General features: G+C 54.5%; 2 protein-coding genes across 2 annotated transcripts; one reads left to right on the forward strand and one right to left on the reverse strand.

Annotated features, from left to right (window-relative positions):
* The first annotated feature begins 8480 nt into the window (after nucleotides 1-8480).
* On the forward strand, nucleotides 8481-12265 carry TMEM101 (transmembrane protein 101). Its single transcript, XM_038547150.1, has 4 exons — nucleotides 8481-8699; nucleotides 9002-9182; nucleotides 10333-10479; nucleotides 11263-12265. The coding sequence occupies exons 1-4, from the start codon at nucleotides 8563-8565 to the stop codon at nucleotides 11569-11571; spliced, it is 774 nt and encodes a 257-aa protein (XP_038403078.1). The 5' UTR covers nucleotides 8481-8562; the 3' UTR covers nucleotides 11572-12265.
* Nucleotides 12239-17565, reverse strand: NAGS (N-acetylglutamate synthase). Its single transcript, XM_038547149.1, has 7 exons — nucleotides 16940-17565; nucleotides 16068-16342; nucleotides 15743-15956; nucleotides 15250-15430; nucleotides 14739-14910; nucleotides 14461-14643; nucleotides 12239-13848 (listed from the first exon to the last, which is right to left on the reverse strand). Exons 1-7 carry the CDS (start codon nucleotides 17372-17374, stop codon nucleotides 13695-13697), a joined length of 1614 nt encoding a protein of 537 aa, XP_038403077.1. The 5' UTR covers nucleotides 17375-17565; the 3' UTR covers nucleotides 12239-13694.
* Between the last annotated feature and the right edge of the window lie 399 nt (nucleotides 17566-17964).

Below are 17964 nucleotides of genomic sequence, written 5' to 3' on the forward strand. Positions count from 1 at the left end.
CCCTCATATCACGTGGTGTGTATGACTTGCATTATAGTTCTTTGTGTAGGTTTCCCTGGAGCAGTCTGATGGGGAGGGCAAGGATAATGACCGACTCATTTTTGTATTATTCCCTAGCAACCCAGTGGTTAAACACGACTGAATGCAGACATTTGAAAGTTACCAGTGTAATAACTAGATGAGTTTCCAGAGTCCAGATGAAAAGCGACCCAGGACTTGAGTGGGATTTGAGGACAACTTGAAATCAAGCTTAGAAAGAGGACAAGGGATTGGTAGAGGACATGGGAGATGAGCAAGTGGGGAGCAATGGGGCTCTCAGTTTTCTTGAGAGCAAACTTTTGACAGCAGGGACCAACCCTGGTCAGGTTGTGGCCTCCCTGTCCCATTTTCTTGTCATTTTCAATTTTGTCGAAAAGGCTAAAGGAGAACTAAGTATCTTCCTGAACAGGCAAAGTAAGGTGAGGGTGAGGCCTACTTCTAACCTTTCCTTCCTTTCTGCTAACCCTTCTGATGCTGACTCCAGCAGTTAGTTTTAGTGGAGGGGGTAATGGCTTTTCTCATCTGGCACCCCTTTATTCTTGTCTCTGCCCTAGTTTCAAGTAGCTGTTCATGCTTAACTATGGGGAGGTACATGTACTGCTCTGAAGATAATATTTTGGGATGGTCTCTTGAGATGTCATTTAAGCTGAAATCTGAACAAGGGGCTAGCCAAGAGTGCTTGGATAGAGGGAACAGGAAGTGCTAAGTTGAGGTGCTAAGAGCTTGGAGTGTTTAGGAAGTACTAGAAGATAGGTGGCTGAAGCCTCATGAGCAGGAGCCAGATCACGCAGGATCTTGTCAGCGCTATAGGGACTGGAATCTATTCTTGCCACAATGGGGAGCCATTTGAGGGTTGTAAGCTGGTGAGGGCTTTTAGTCTGATGTTGGGTGGCCAAGGTAGAGGCAGAAAGACCACTGCACTCAGAGGCTGTTGCGGTAATCTAGGAAGGACACGGTGGTGACAAATGACGAGGGATGGGGCTTGCTGATATGTAAGGTTTGGGGCCAAGGTGGTGAGGGGGAGAGAGGAACTGAGAGTGGCTTCTGTGTGGATGGTGAACAGTGGGAGAGGAAGAGGTTTGTGGAAAAATCGAGTCTTGTTTTGCCATGTTTGTCTTACCTGTGAAACCCTGAAGAGCAGATGGTAGCTGGGCAGCTGGATGACAAGCCTGGGATTCAGTGGGGAGGACCGGGCTGGAGCTAGATGTTTAAGAGTTTGTTACCTAATCGTGAACTCCAAGAAGATGGGAAAAGAGATCCGTGGCCACGGAGGATATTTTGGCTTCTGATAGGAGGGAGCCCTTCCAGTATAAAGAGGAAGGAAGGAGAAGGCCGTACAGTTGCTGTGAGTTCGTAGATTTGACAGGAAAGTGAGGGTGAAAAGGATACGTGTCCTGTGGTTCAGTAAACCACGGGGCAAATGCCGTGATTGCTGAGGTCCGTACTCATACATTCAGGGTGTAACCAGATGCCCATTGTGTGATTTTGTGGTAGTCCTGTCGAGTGACTGAGGTATAGATCAAGATAGCTGGGTGCAATGAAGGCTATTTATCAGGTGTGTACTATGGAGGAGAAGGGAATTTGGCTGAGGATGTCTGCGAGGGAGTGAGCCTAGTAATGGACCCTTTACCCCATACAGATGGAGGCTGTCATCAAAATACACTTTGGTTTTTGTTTTGGATTAGCCTTTCTGAAAGTGTCCTGCTGTCATCTTGATGTCCTGGCTATGGGAAGGATAAGCAGCCATGTAAAGCCAGAAGTCAGTATGTGAACAGTGTGTAAATAGAGGATGTTTCCAGTGCCAGGCATGGCCCCTGCGGTATCAGAAGCTCAGCACAGATATCCTGACTTAGAAATGCCAGGGATATTGCAGCTCATATGGAAATAGTCCAGCTTTTAAAAAAGACTTTATTTGAGAGAAAGTGAATGAGAGAGAGAGAGAGGGAGAGAGGGAATGAGCAGAGGGAGAGGGAGAAGCAGACTCCCCGCTAAACAGGGAACCTGATGATTCGGGACTCTGAACCCAGGAGGACCCTGGGATCATGACCTGAGCTAAAGGCAGACACTTAACTGAGCCACACAGGTGCCCCCATCTTTCAGTTTTTTATTTTGTGTCTTTTTAGGATTTTTATTTATTTAAGACCAAGAGAGAGTACAAGCCGGAGAGTACAAGCCGGGAGGAGGGTCGGAGGGAGAGGGAGAAGCAGACTCCTGCTGAGCAGGGAGCAAAATGCAGGGCTCAATCCCAGGACCCCGAGACCACGACCTGAGCCAAAGGCAGATGCCCAACTAACTTGAGCCACCCAGGTGCCCTGTCTTTCAGTTTATTTATTATTATTATTTTTTTTAATTCTATTTTTTAAAAGATTTTATTTATTCATTCATGAGAGAGACAGAGAGAGGCAGAGACACAGGCAGAGGGAGAAGCAGGCTCCAAGCAGGGAGCCTGACGTGGGACCCGATCCCTGGACTCTAGGATAATGCCCTGGGCCAAAGGCAGGTGTCAAACCGCTGAGCCACCCAGGGATCCCCTGTCTTTCAGTTTAAATACCCTCTATGTAGCATCCTTGACAGACTGTCTCTACTTGAACACTTTCATTGATGGGGAGCTGTTTGCTTTGAGAAACAACATGTGGTACTGTGCCCTTTTGTCCTCTAACCAGTAGCTCATTTCTAGAACTGGCTAGAGCTCAGGTCTCCAGAATGCTAGTCCTTGCTCTTCGGGATGTTTCCTTTTCCTTGCAGCCCTTCGTGAGAGGCACATAGATATGACTGGGAGCTGTCTAGTCTTCTCCAGTGAAATGGCTTTTTTCGGCCAACTGTTCTGAATTATTGAGAGCTTTGAAAAAATCTTGATACTCTAATCCAATAGTTAGCCACTCCAGTGTTGTATTATTTCCAATTTGTCTTCTGTGTTCTCATTATCTGAAGGGATGTGATGAGAGACTTTAATAAGATCCAGAGGTTGGGCAGCCTGGGTGGCTCAGCCGTTTAGCGTCGCCTTCAGCCCGGGGCGTGATCCTGGAGACCCGGGATCGAGTCCCACATCAGGCTCCCTGCATGGAGCCTGCTTCTCCTTCTACCTGTGTCTCTGCCTCTCTCTCTCTCTCTCTCTCTGTCTCTCATGAATAAATAAATATAATCTTAAAAAAATCCAGATATTTATCTATGATACTCATCTAGTAACCCTATCAAAAAAGGAATTAAAAAAAAAGGAATTAAAGTTGTTTGAGTATATTTTTTGGTCTGCTCATGTGAGCTCCTAGCGGATGCCATGTTCCAGGTAACACAACATAAGCAATGAAACTTTCTGAGTTTTGTTAACTATTGTAACACTTGTCTGACTTTTGCAAATTGGAACTTTTACTGAGCTGAAGTCTCTGGCAACCTTCAGTTTGCAATATTGTCTCAAAGATTATTATAATTTCTTAAAAAGATTTCATTTTTTTTTTAGGTAATCTCTACACCCAATGTGGGGCTTGAACTCAAAACCCCAAGATCACGAGTTGCATGCTCCAGTGACCTAGCCAGCCAGGCACCCCTCAAAGATTATTGACAGTGATTTTTCATATTTTTCACTATAATTTCCTTGAACCAGATCCCTTAAATTAATTCAAAGGGGCTCAAATCTAAAAAAAAGCTAGGTGGGAGGCTCAAGTCTGATCAATCAAAGGCTCAGATTCATATCCTAGGTTGCTGATGGCTCATCTGCTCTTCCCATTCTGGAGATAATCTGTGTTACTCACCTGTAGACCTTAACTTCTTTGAGGGGTGTTTGGCTGGCATGTGGGACAGTAGGCCCTATCTTTGGGCACTGTGGTTTAGTGGTTAGGAGCATGGCTGGATTCCAACAGGTCTAGGTTATGTCAGATTTCATCTCTGCCACTCATTAACTGGGTGACTTGGCAGCCATTGTATCCTTGCCAACCATTAGTTTCCTCTAAAATGTGTGTCTCGGTAGAGGATTAAATGAAGTCTTTAATGAGGTGCCTGGCCCTTGGTAACCATCTCTTCCATATGGCCATGATGATTCTCTTAAGAGTCTTGCTGGATGGGGCTGGGGAGCACACAGGGGAACCTAGAAAGTAACTTGTTTGGTTGGCCTCCTAGGGCAAGGTAGAAATGCTGGGTACAGAAACCCTGGCTCCAGACCCCACTGTGTCAGACAGCAATGCTGGACATTCCTCAAAGGCCAGAACAGAGTATTTTGACCTTTGGCTTAGTGAGACAAGAAAGAGCATTTCCTTCCTTTGTCTAGAGAAGACCTAAGTGAATTACAGATGATGGCAGATTTCTTAGGCAGGCAGTATAGGATGAAAGAGAAGATGCCTGGCTCCTTTTTGACTTCTGGATGTGAGGTGTGGTGACTTGAAACCTCCAAGGGGCCTAAGGCTGCCATCCTGACAAGCAATGGAACAGGGTGTGGGGCTCAAAAGAAGGCCATGGTGGGGTGAGGAGTGGTGTTCTTAGAAAGGCAGAGCAGGATTCTGCTCTGCTGGTTATAAGGCCACAAGGCCTTGGAGATGTCCTCAATCTGACCCGCCCACCCTCCCCAACCCACCCCACCCCTCTATCCCACCCTCAGTGCTGTGGCTTCTCTGAGAGCTGACCTCTTCACTGCTTGGGGCTAGGGTTCCAGCAGGCAGCCAGGAGTGCAAGTAACTAGAACTGAGATTCTTTCCACTGCCACTCCTGGGCCGGGGCTGTACTTGGCAGGTCATGCCAGGAATACAGGTGAGTGTGTTGAACTTCATGGCCTGAGGCCCTAACCTCAGTGGCCATATTAGGCCAGGATCTAGTCAAGGCTGTGTCCTCTTGCGGCACAGAGACTCTGCAAATGTTGGTTGGTTGAGTGACCCAGGGGATGTTTAGGGGGAGGAGAAGTAGAGTTGCTCCTGGGCTGTGTGGTAAATAAGTGGGGGTGGCTATGGAGTGGGAGGAAAGAAGGGGTGCCGGGGGTTAAAAAGGCCATCTTCCCCAGTGGCTTTTTATCCTGGTAGGCATAAGGGAGTGAGAGGTGGCTGGGGTAGGGGATCGGGATGCTGGGGTCTCGGGCTGCGACACTTCTTGCCAGAGCCTTGATAGCAGGCTGAATTGTGGGAATGAGGTGTCCTTAAGACCATACTGGGGGACATGGCAAATGGTGAGACCCCTGAATGGTATCTATTATTCCTCTCCCTAGCACGCCCACACTTTCCCAGAGTCCTGGGTGGAGGAGTGAGGCATGAAGGTCTGTGTATCCATGAGTGCCTGCTGCAAGCCTGATGCCACTGTCATTCCAGCCCCTTAGGGGCAAGGACAGGGCAGGTGTGACCATGGGCTTACCCAAGAATCTGGTGGCCAGCATTATGCATCTGTCCAGCCGCAGGAAGTGTGGTGGACTGTGGGGGCCTCCACCCACTCAGCCTCCCTCCCAAGCTCCCTGGCAGAGTGGCTCTTGGAGCTAAGCCACGATAATCTGAGTTGTCTGCCAGGTGGCTCCTTCTAGGGCCTGTGGGGACCATGGGTGCTGCTGCTTTCTCATGGTGTCCTGTGGGATCTGGCTGGTGGAGCCCTGGGGGGCCTGGATTTCCTGGAGTGGCTGCACCTCAGCCACAACCAACTGGCCCACCTGCCCCTGGTCTTCACCCGCACCCGGAACCTGGAGCAGCTCTACCTGAGTCCCACTAGCTGACCAAGCTGGGCACAGCCAGGCTTAGGGCCTTGTCTGTCTACGCTGCCTCTTGTGGGCTGGGAACTGCTTCATGTGGCCTGGCCACCGTGTCAGGCCTAGAGGTCCTCTGGCTGGGAGTGACATCAGTGAGCTGGAGGCTGGGGTCTTTGTGGCTTGTTGGTGCTGGACATCTTCTCTCTTGTAGACAACTGTTTGCCCTGCTTCAGTTTCAAGGTAAGGTGGACATCTGGATGGCCAGTAACCCCTGGGTGCAAGCCCTGGGCCTGTGGGGTGCTTTCCAGAAGCTTGGACCACCTGTGGCACTTGTGGGTGGCCGATGTAGGCGACCCGACTTAAATTTTGGCTCTCAGCAATTGGGGGAGGTGCTGAGCAGTACGGAGGCCCGGCTCTGCCCACCACCCCGAGGCAGCTACTGTGCCAGGTATCCTGGGCACCATGCTGGTCAGATGGCAGCCAACAAGCGCAGGTGGAACTCCAGAGGAGCTGGGCAGTGAGAGCCCTCTGGAGAGATGGGTGCTGCAGAGAGAAGTGGAGGCAGCTGGAGCAGAGAGAGCAGCTAGAGATGTAGAAGATGAAAAGGGCTGCTTTTCAGAAGTCTGTCCAGCTGGGTTGTCACCCCTGGGCAGGAGTGGGAAGAGTGGTGGTGGTGGTGGTGCTGTGGGGGACACATGGCTGTCTTCCTCTCTCAGGGCCTGTGACCCTACCCCTCACCTATTCTATGACCCAGTACAATGCTTGCATCCTTCCCAACCCAAGAAAGGGATTTGGCCCTTAGTACTTTTCCACAATCTTCTGGGGCCTAGGGCACTAGAAAGCAGAGATTGAAGACCAGAGAGAGTCAGGGTAGGGTGGGTACCAAGGAAAGTTTGGTTAATCCCAGTCTCCTGCCTCTCCCCACGCATGTCCCTGGCCTCTGCTGTTGCTAAAGTCATGAGGATGTGGTACTGCTCCTGTGGGCACAGCCTGGTCAGGCTTCTACAACTATTTTATGGACATACACTGTCCCCGTCCCGGTGACGGTGAGGGCTGTGTGTTCTTGTCACATTTGAATCAGGGATGGGTGAAGAGACTGGAAAAGTAAAACCAATTGAAAATATGATTCTGTACTATGGGCCTGTGGAAAACTTACCTCATGTGGTTGTCACTGGCGCATGGGGGGAGGTAGACAAAATGGCCTTTAATCCAAGCCCTTTCTCATTCCCTTCATCTGAAGATTGCTTTCCCCCACTCCCACCCCTACATACATGGACACAATCCCATTTCCTACATTTTGTATGGATGTATCTATGCCTCCCTCAGGTTTCTGTTATACTCAGGCTTTATCCCAGTGACTGAAAAATAAGATGTGAGAGGTGTTTTGTTTAGCTTTTACTAGCTGAGTGGGAATTTTTAAGTGGGGATGCTCCTTTCCCCACCCCAGGGAACTGGAAACAAACTGACCTGAATTAAATAGCCTAGTGGGAGTGCCTGTAGAGTCTTTTTTTTTTTTATTTAAGATCTTATTTATTTATTGACACAGAGAGAGAGGCAGAGACACAGGCAGAGGGAGAGGGAGAAGCGGGCTCCATGCAGGGAGCCCGATATGGGACCCATCCCAGGTCTCCAGGATCACACCCCAGGCTGCAGGTGGCGCCAAACCGCTGCACCACCAGGGCTGCCCGTGCCTGTAGAGTCTTAACTTCAGTATTGGAAGATGAGTTTGTGTGTTGCAAGGAGTGGGGGGTGGTGCAGGAAGATAGGTGGAGATGGCTTTGTGGTGGCAATCCTGGAGTGCCCAGAACTTTTGCCCACTTATTTAACAAATAATCACTGAGTACCTACTATGAACAAGACCTAGTGACAACATCTTTTGTTCATTTATCTACTTAGCATGTATTTCCTGAATGCATCCTGTACACTAGGCTGCAAGGATATAACAGTAAACAGAAAGCAAACACCATCCTTGCCCTCACCTAGCTCACAATCTAGGGTTAATCTGGTCATTAAGAAAGAATCCAAAATACATAATTGCCATTGTGCTGAGGGATTAAAATGAAGGGTACCTGATGTCATGAAAACATAAACCAGGGGAGCTAAGAATAAACAAGGAGGACAAAGGAGAAGGTGGGGACCCGGTTGGAAGCCTGATGTGGTTAAACCATCAGAAGATGGTAGTTCAGGCTAGAGCGGGAGCATTGGAGCTGGAAAGGATAGACTCATTTGAGATGTCCTGTGTGCCCAGGTCTAATCTTGCTCTTCTCTCAGGGGACGAAGGAGACCAAACTTCTCTACAAGTGACTTAGCCAAGAGAACGCCTTACTCTGAAAACAAACAGACGCAGAGGGGTTGTGTGTCTGTGTACACCATTAATCTACCCCCTATTATGAGCTGGTACCAACACAGCCACATTTAAATCTCATAACAACACTGTGAGGTAAATGTCCTCTTCGTTTTACAGATGGGTTTTGGAAAGTGTAGTGACATGCCCAAAGAACCTTAGGGTTGGATTGAAGCCTGGAGCCCAGGTCTAGCAGCATGCAAAGACTAGTAAGCTTCATTGCATCAGGTTATTGCCCATGGTTCTGGTAAGCTGAACCCACTGTTCCTTCCTCTAGTCTAGTTTTCAATTTTGCAGCCAAGAGGAAGGATCCTTAAGCTGCCATGAGCAGAGGGAAAGGTCGAAATCCGCAGAGGGAACACCTGCTCCGGTCCGGAACTAGAGAGCGAGAGCATGGTTTCCCGTCGGGAGGGAAAGATACTGCTCCCAACCCCCACCCCCGCCGCTCCGCGAGAGCCGGAAGTTGCGTGTCGCCTCCCCGCGCCGGTCTCCCCGTCGGGGGTGACGCCGCAGCGGACTGCCCTTCCCCAAGATGGCGTCGAAGATGGGTTCTCGACGGTGGATGCTGCAGCTGATCATGCAGCTGGGTTCGGTGTTGCTCACACGCTGCCCCTTCTGGGGCTGCTTCAGCCAGCTCATGCTGTACGCTGAGAGGGCCGAAGCGCGCCGGTGAGCGGGCCCACGCGGCCGCCGAGTACGGTGGGGGGCGGTACGGCCCGTCCCAAGAACGGGGTGCGGTGAGGTGGGGAAGAAGTTGGGGCCCTTGGGCTGGGGAAGAGTTGGGACCTCGGGCTTTTTAGGGGCTCTGGTCTGGGGCAAGGTGGGCATCGAGCGTAGTGCAGGGATCCTGGCCGTGGAAGGGCGTCCGGTTCGGGGGAGCAGTGGAGCTTGTGGGAACTCAAGGGGTCGTCGCAAGGCTCTCCTCCCGCTTCACTCTGTCCTCGTTGCTTCTTCCCCTCTCCGGCTCGCAGGAAGCCCGACATCCCAGTACCCTACTTGTACTTCGACTTGGGGGCGGCCGTGCTGTGCGCCAGCTTCATGTCCTTTGGGGTGAAGCGGCGCTGGTTCGCACTGGGGGCCGCACTCCAGCTGGCCATTAGCACCTACGCCGCCTACATCGGGGGCTACGTTCACTACGGGGACTGGCTGAAGGTGAGCACCTCGGCCCGAGGCGGGACTTTGCTAAGGGGAGGAGGAGCCCCAGGCCAGTGCCCCGGGCCCGGGCAGTTGGGTAATGCATGGTGCTAGCCACGTGCATAGTGTGAAGCCTGGGAATGCAGAACCCCCAGGCTTGTGGAGATTATTCCAGACTGCAAGAATGAAAGGACCTTAGAGACCACACAAGACTGCCTTTCAGAGTGGGAAAACTGAGGTCTGAAGATGAGAAACAGACTTTCTCAAAGTCACACCACAGTCAGCCTTGCAGGTGAGACTAGTACCTGGGTCACTAGTTCCCAGAACCCTTTAAACCATTAGTTTAGTAATGTCAGATTATAGGGCAAAAGGGACCTTGGAGAGTACCGGTTTCAACCATCCAATTTTACGAAATTTAATTTAGTGGAGCATTTATTATTATTATTATTATTATTATTATTATTATTATTTTTAAAGATTTTATTTATTTATTCATGATAGTCACACAGAGAGAGACAGAGAGGCAGAGACACAGGCAGAGGGAGAAGCAGGCTCCACGCAGGGAGCCCGACGCGGGACTCGATCCCGGGTCTCCAGGACCGCACCCCGGGCCAAAGGCAGGTGCCAAACTGCTGCGCCACCCAGGGATCCCTAGTGGAGCATTTAAACCTGAAAGTGCCAGAACTTATGGCAGGCACTGCAAGCTTGTAGATAATCCTCAACAAAGGCACTGACCTCAAGGAATGGACTGTCAGTCCAGTAGGGGAGGCAGATGAGTGAACAGCTACAGGACAATGAGATTAATGTTTTTTTTGTTTGTTTGTTTGTTTGTTTTGTTTGTTTTTTATGGGACAGACTCTGTCTTATATAGCAGAAAGAACATTGGGATTTGAGTCTGTACACCTGGGGTACAGAGGGGGCAACTCTTGGTATCTGGGTTCTGCCACTTTCTGTAGGACCTGGGACAATTTTATTAATCCCTCTGGGCCTCAGTTTCCACTTCTGATAAAAATTATCTATCTCTGCTGTACCTGTCTACCACACTTGGAAATGGTAAGAGGGTTCATCAGGTGGAATGGGATGTGTAGAGATGGGCCGTTCTTTGCTCTGGACAGCCAGGAGAAATGTGGCTGCAGTTCCTGACTGGGGTCCCCTTACCTCGGTCCAGGTCCGTATGTACTCGCGCACAGTTGCTATCATCGGCGGCTTTCTTGTGCTGGCCAGCGGCGCTGGGGAGCTGTACCGCCGGAAACCCCGCAGCCGCTCCCTCCAGTCCACCGGCCAGGTGTTCCTGGGCATCTACCTCATCTGCGTGGTAGGTTGGGGGGCCGTTGGCTGGAAGTGCTTGCTTGGGAATGAGGTTTGAGCCCATGCTTGGCAGCACCCAGGGAGGTGGGCAGAATAAGGCCTTGCATGTGCTTCCTGATGGTCTACCTCCTGGGGTTTCCTCAGCCAGTTTTGGGGCCTCAAGGGCCCTTCAGTCTCCTGAGACCTGCTTGAGAGTTCCTTCTCCCAACATTATTGCCACCAGGGAGAAAAGAGGTTGGATTGACCATTCAGTCCCAAGCCTGAGAGAAGAACAGAGTGGACTGGTCATCTCATGGCTCTAGCCCCCAGAGGAATGGGAGAGGGGACAAAGGAGAGGTTTGGTGGGGTTCAGACCCCAGATGGGGATCTACCACTTAGAGTTGTGGGGGTTGTCTAGGGTAGCCAGTTATGGTACTCCCTCGTGGAGGACCTAGAGGGAGCCAGTGTGGATGGGGACCTGGACAGGCTCCAGGTCACTTGGCTTCATCTTCGTTACTGGGCATCGTATCCCATGTGCAGTTCTGTATTCAGAGGTGAGAGCCCTAGTCTGGCTGTGGAGACACACTTCCTTCTGAGACTAGAAGGGGAGGAAAGACAGGCCTTAGCCTCATGAGCTCCTTAGTCTGTGGGAGAGATGCAGGGCCTATTTTCAGAGAGCCCCCAAGTCTGAGATGGGAGTCAGAAGCCCACCTTGCAGAGGCTGACTTGCAGGTGCCATCTCCAGGGCAGCCATCCCCAGACCGGCTCCTCTCAGCCTGCTGGAGAGACTTAGAGGATGGTGTGTCTCTAGGCCTACTCACTGCAGCACAGCAAGGAGGACCGGCTGGCATATCTGAACCATCTCCCAGGAGGGGAGCTGATGATCCAGCTGTTCTTCGTTCTGTATGGCGTCCTGGCCCTGGCCTTCCTGTCAGGCTACTACGTGACCCTGGCTGCCCAGATCCTGGCTGTACTGCTGCCCCCGGTCATGCTGCTCATTGATGGCAATGTCGCCTACTGGCACAACACACGGCGCGTTGAGTTCTGGAACCAGATGAAGCTCCTTGGAGAGAGCGTGGGCATCTTCGGGGCTGCTGTCATCCTGGCCACTGATGGCTGAGTGGCATGGCGAGGACTGAGATGGGTGCAGGGGGTCACCCAGGGCCACCCTGCCTTCCTCCTCGCTGGCCCAGTTGTTTCTTTATGCTTTCTGCTCTGTTGGTTTGGTTCTCTGCTGTGTGTATGTGTTGGTAGGAGGCAGGTCTCTTCCCCGGGTCTGGGCTCAGCCCTTGGGGGTGGTGGGAGGCCTCATGAAGATGCCTTCCAGGGTTTTTTCCCATTTGTTATTAGGGACCCAAGGCCAGCTGCTTCCTGGGTCTCCTGTTTCAGAGAAGGGAGTAAGACAGGGCTTGGGTGGGGGTACAGAGGAAGGAAGACCATGAACCAGAAGTGAGCAAATGTGAAAAGTTCCTTTTTGAGCCTGACGAGTCAGCTAGGCTCTGCAGTGCTTTCTGGAGACTGGGAGTGAGTATGTGTGTTGACATGTGGATTGGGCCAAAAGAAGCTGAGGGGCCAGGCACTACAGAAGTCACGAGTTCTCAGGGCATGCTGGGGGCCGAAACAGCTCTAGCCTGTTGCCCCAGCTTGAGAGCTGAGCAGGCCCCAGTCTGGGGTGTGCAGGGGTCTGGCAGGCAGCGGCTAACTCCCCGCCTCTTGCATTCTGTTTCTAGCACTATGGTTGGCCTGGTTGGGGTGAGTGCCCTCCCAAACACCAGACCACACAGTCCTCCAAAAATAAACATTTTATATAGACATTTGGCTTTGCTTCTCTGTTCTCCCCACAAGGCACGTTGCCATTGGCTGGGATTGATCTTGGGTTCTTGAAAGACCACATCTGGTTAAGGCCTACTTCAGTCCTCCCGTGACCTCTGCCCTGTTCTGGGAGTTCCCACAGGCCTTTGGCTCTCTAGTGAGGATCCTCCCTATAGTCTGCTTTTGATCTGTCCCCAGTTCCTGTGTCTTAGCCTTTTTCTCCCCTTTTCTTCTGGTTTTTTGGAAGAAACCTTTGGTGAGGGCAGCTAGTGGGGAGAACTAATGTTAAGTGTTCAATGTGAGGGTTTTACATCTTACAGATGAGGAAATGGAAGCTCAGAGAAGGCGAGCAGCTTACTTCAAGCCACATAGCAAATACAGCCACAGCCACAGCTGGATTCCAGGTCAGACCTGTCTAATGCCCACGCACAGCTGTGTCACCCCTCTCCTGAGGAAGTCAGAGGCTGCTCATGGGTCGGTTCTGTTGTGGCTCTGCTGTGCCATGGTGGTCCTCTCCCTACTTGTCCATGCACCTCCTGATTGAAAATAGCCCAGTGGCCAGTATGGGCCTGGCACATGGTGGGAGTCAAAAATGCGACACGAAACCTCTGGCTTTGGACTCCCACCGGCTGAGATATTCTGTTCCCACAGATGGTGACAGCTTCCAGTGGGGCCTAGGGGGAAACATCCAAGTCTGGGTCTGGGTTGGAAAGAGCTGGAATTGCTATTGGTCTGACTGGGGGATGGAGGGGAGCCCCTCCCGGGGCTGCTGACACCCAGGTGAGGGAGACGGTGACAACATACATCTTTGGGGCACTCCCATCTCTTAGCTCTTCTCTTCCCTCTAGGAGTCCCCTGGTTCTCCAGCCCTTAAGATCTTGCTCCCAGAAGGGCACTGCTCATTTCCTCTTAAGTGTGAGCTGACTCTCAGACAAGTATTTGTGTTTTAATCAAGGCCTCCTGAAAAGTTGTAAGACCCGAAGGAATTAAAATACATGGTGGAATATCAAGCAAATGGGGGGTGGTCTTTTTGGGCAAGGGAGCCTCGAAACAGCACAGAGACCACAGAAACTGGCCCACCTTTAAGGTTAGCCCTGAGTAGAGCCCTAGAAGGCCAGCCCCCCACCCTCACCTCCCAAATCCCTAGACTGAAAATTGAAGGCCATCTGGTTATAGCTTTGGAGCCAGTGATGGGTGTGTGTGTGTGTGTGTGTGTGTGTGTGTGTGTGTGTCTTGGCACACCCTTCTTCCTGTGCTTGTGCCCATTTGGGCATCCCCCTCTGGACAGAGTAGAGTAGGGGTTGCTTCCTCCTCTGCAGATCACTTAGCCATCAAGCCTGGTCCAGCCTGTGGCTGCCTGGGAGCTCCTCCAGCAGGCATGGCTTTTGGTTCACCCTGGTTGTCCCAGGGCCTGCAGGCTGGTGGTGAGGGTCAGCTGCCTGGGTCAGAAGCTGGCTTGCAGAAGGAGTCCGGCAGTCCCTTGGCGTGGTTGACCAGCTCGTAAGAGTCCCGGATATCGGCCAGACCAAACCAGAAGAAGATCCACTGCTTGTTGGAGAAGCTGCCATCACTGTGTTTGAAGTACCTGGTGGGGAAAGGGGGGTGCCTTTAGGGCAAGGCCAGTGCTCATTATTCACTGGTTATTTTGAGGACCTCCTACATGCGAGGCACCCTGCTATTATCTGGTTTCATCCGTACAGCAGCAGCCAAGAGCCTGGTAGTATTAATGCTCTTTTCACAGAGAAGCAGCTAAAGCTCAGAGAAGTTAGTTGACTTGCCAGAGTCCCAAAGCTAGGAAGGTTAGACTGAGGACGTCCTTTGCTCTCTCCAGTCTTGTCTGTGCATTCAGGGGAGGGGTTCTTGTTGGTCCCCACAGACCTGGGTGAGGGGATAGTTGCAGAGGGAAACTAGACATGCAGTGGGCTGGGGGCCAGAGCTCAGCAACTCTGGAGGGTGGAATAGAGCCTGGAAGGTCAGGATTTCTCAGGACTCTGGGAGAGTTGGGGAGTGTCTTCAAGGAATCCACCGCTGTGGGGCCCAGTGCTTTTAAGTGTGCTCTGCTTCTGGGGAAATCTCAGGCTCCCTGTGTGGTCTGCTCCCTGAGGCGTGGCTGTGAAGGGCAGGCGGGGGTGGGGGGGGTGGGGGGGGGGGTGGGGGGGGTGGTCGGCAGCCCAGAGCCCCGAGGGGCGGGACCTACCAGGGATTGATGGGGTTAGTGACCCGGGAGCGCCAGAAAAGCGTCTGCAGGTCCCGCCGCAGGCACTCCCACAGCATCTGGCCAGAGCCTTGGCCCTGGCGGCTGGAGCTCACCACAAATTTGTCTAGATACGGGGTGCCCCCCAGGACGGGCTCTGTGGTCAGAATGGCGGCCGCGTTGTACCTGGCGCAGCAGGGGAGAGGCAGGCTGGGACCTCTCCTTGGCCCCCAGCTGCCCAGCTCTGCCCCTCGGTCCCTGCCTGGGGCCCGCAGGCTCACCCCTCAGAGACGTAGACTGAGTGCAGCCGGGGGCGCAGCGAAGCCAAGTAGTCATCCCGGAGCTTCTTGCCGAAGCTGGCGTTGACCAGGCTCACTAGGCGGCCCTGGTCCAGGCTGTCTAGGCTTCGCACCCGCAGCATCCGCTCGGCGTTCTTGAACAGGGTCCCGGACCCTGGGGGTGGGGTGGAGGATGGAGGAGGAAGGGACGGAGAGCCAGGTCCCGTCCGCTCCTGCCTTTGCCCTGCCTGGTGGGGGCGGGGGAGTGTCCAGATGGAACAGGGGCCGGTGGGACAGTGACCCTCTTTGGAAGACCTACACAATGAAGTGATTTTTGTGGTCTGCATAGATATGTACATGATTTTCACACAGTGAGATGCTTTCCGCTGGCTGCTGGCTGTTGTCCCTCAACTTCGGTCCATCGCCTGTAGTCCCACCTACTTCCCCTAGACCCACCTACCTCCCCGAGCCGGATCTCCACCCCCCCCACCCCGCCCCCAGGCGCGGCCCTCACCCTTGTTGCTGAAGAGCTCGGTGAGCAGCGTGCTGGCGGAGGTGATGACGGCCGAGGAGTGGTGGGGCAGGCGGCTGAGCACATCCACAATGAGCCGCATCTGCTGCCGTTCCTTGGTGCTCACCCACTCGGCGTTGGTCACCAGGTCCAGATCAGCGGGCAGGTTCACATTACTCAGGACCTATGTCCAGGGCCAGGGGGTGAGCCTCTGGCCTGCAGCTGGCTACGGACTCTGCCCCTGCCCTCCCCGACCCTTCCTTTCCGACCCTCTACCCGCACTTCCTCCCGGAGTCCTCGGCCAGGGAGGGTTCCAATTTTAGTATATGTGCTGCCGAAGCGAGCACCCAGGGAGGGTTCCGATCCGGCACCACGCCATTCCCGGCCCACCCGGCTGGAGAATGACTGAAGCCCTCTGGAAGGTGAGCAGGGGGCATGAGAGGGGCTTAGCCAGGCACAGAGTCACAGGAGTGGGACCCAGAAGGAGGGGACACACCTTTTGAGTGCCATCGTGCAGGCCTCCGGTGGTATTGAGGAAGATGATTTTGGTAGGCTGCAGCGCCTTGGCTAGAGCCGCGGTCACCTCCAGCGAGTCGAGGAGCACCGAACGGCGTGCGGTCGTCTCCCCGATGGGGCACAAGATGGGAATGCTGCCCGACTCCAGGCACCACTGTAGCAGGTCGGTCTCCACTGAGACGATGCCACCATAGCTGTGGGCCAGACGTGATGCTCAAGAGGGCCCCCTCCAGGCCTGCCCGGCTGGGGCAGGGCAGGTGGCTTAGTGAGGTCTAAGGACCGGGGCCAGGGCGGGCGGCACTAACCTGGCATGAGGGGCTGGCTCAGCAGCTCCCAGCACCGACCCACCACCAAAAAAAGGCACGGCAGTGGCAGCGTTGTGCCGCAGCTCATCCACCAGCACCTTGCAGTGCTGGGCAAGTTGTGCCTTGGCCTCCCAGAAGGAAAGGCAGCCGGAGGGCGCTGTGGGAGCCGGCAGCCCGAGGACTACTAGTGGCTTCATGTCCATGCGCTGCAGGAATGCCAGGGCGAAGGCCAGGCTGGATACGGCCCGACTGCACTTGAGTACCTCCTCGTCCACCTGCGCGGGAGTGAGCGTTCAGAAGGGGGCCTCAGTGGCCCTGACTCCTGCCACAACCGCTTGCTCCTGCAGCCTGGCCCGCAGGGCCCTGTCGCTGCACCTCCCCTCCCCAGGAACAGTCAGGCTCCATTTCTGGCTACCGGCGCCCACCTGCTCCGCCCTTTGCCCCATTGGGTCTTGCCATCCCCTTATCTCACACTGGTGTTCCTCCCTCTGTGCCTCCCTGCGACCTTGGACTCTAGGACTCCTTGGGGGGAGGGGCGAGCCAGGCGGCTCCTGTCTAGGTTCCCCACTTGCCATCGGAACTCCTAACTGCGGCGGCGGTGGTGGTGGTGGGCGGGGGGGATTTCTCCAGCGCATCACACTTGGCGGATCAGGGCCCCCAGTCTCCTCACCTGGGCTGGTTGGGAGACTACTGGAGCAGCGCGCAGCCTCACCCGGTCCCGGCACTCGTCCGGGCACCATCTCACCTTTTCCCGCTTCCGCTGCGCAGAGTCCGCAGCCGGTCCTCCCATGCCTGGCGACACGTCGCCGTACAACCGTACAGCCCCCGTCCATCCCCTCGCCGTGACACGGCCGGCGCCCGGCTGCGCTCACCTCGATGACGGCGAAGGGCTTGTCCGCGGAGTGGTAGCAGGTCTGGAACTGCGTGAGCCAGTGGCGCGCCTCCCCGGGGCTGGCTCCGCACTGGTTCAGAAAGGCCTGGATGTCCCGCTGCACCAGCGAGCGGCCTGCCGGGGGCCCGGGGGGCTCGAGGGGCTCGGGGGGGACCGGGGGCGCGGGGGGCGGCGTCCACTCCGGCTCCTCCGCGGCAGGCGCGTGGGTGTCGTCCTCGGCGCCCTCGGTCCCTTCTCGTACCGGCTGGGCGGGCGCCCAGGCGGTGCTGAGCCGGCGCCCCGGGCTGGCGCCCCTGGCCGCCCGCCGTCGTGCGCTGCCGCTCAGTCTCCGGGCGTCCCCGGTGCTTCGGGGACCGCGCAGCCTTCCTCCCGCAGAGGTGGCCCGCAGGGCCCAGGCCAACCGCGCCGTCGCCATGACAACCAGACGGGCTGGCCCCCCCTCGAGTGCGCTTCAGTCCCGAGCTCCGGGTCCTGGGGGGGCTCTTAACCTGCTGCAAGGCGGGGCCGGACCAGCCGGGGCGGGCCGCGAACTGGGGGCCCTGAGTGCCTCCGGGTGCATTTGAAGAGGGTCAGGCCTTGGGTCAGGGGGCGGGGTCAACAGTATCCCCGCCCCTGGGGAAGGGGGATGGAACCCACTAGCGCGCGCGGGTCACGAGGCAGAGATAAGGGGTGCGGGGCGTCTTTAATCTGTTGCCAAGGCCGGTTCCAGGAAGGGCCCAGGGGACCCAGGGTGGCTTTGAGGGTCTCTTAGGTTCTGGATGATTAAAGGGGAGTTTGAGGAGGTCAAGAGGGGAGAGCAAGTGACGGTTAAGGTTATCGGGATTGAGGGAGGAGACTGGAAGGAGAGGTGGGGAAAAGTGGAAGGAGGGTGGAGGCGGGCCAACTCTACTGGAGGGCGGGGATGCCTCCCTCCTATCATCTGAACGCAAAGATTGGAATCATGAGGTTACCAGGGTTTGCCAAGCTCCAGACACTGGGTACCACTTTGAAGAATTTTGTCATATT

This window comes from Canis lupus, chromosome 9, assembly GCF_011100685.1.
Source record: "Canis lupus familiaris isolate Mischka breed German Shepherd chromosome 9, alternate assembly UU_Cfam_GSD_1.0, whole genome shotgun sequence".
NCBI classification, from domain to species: Eukaryota; Metazoa; Chordata; class Mammalia; order Carnivora; family Canidae; genus Canis; species Canis lupus.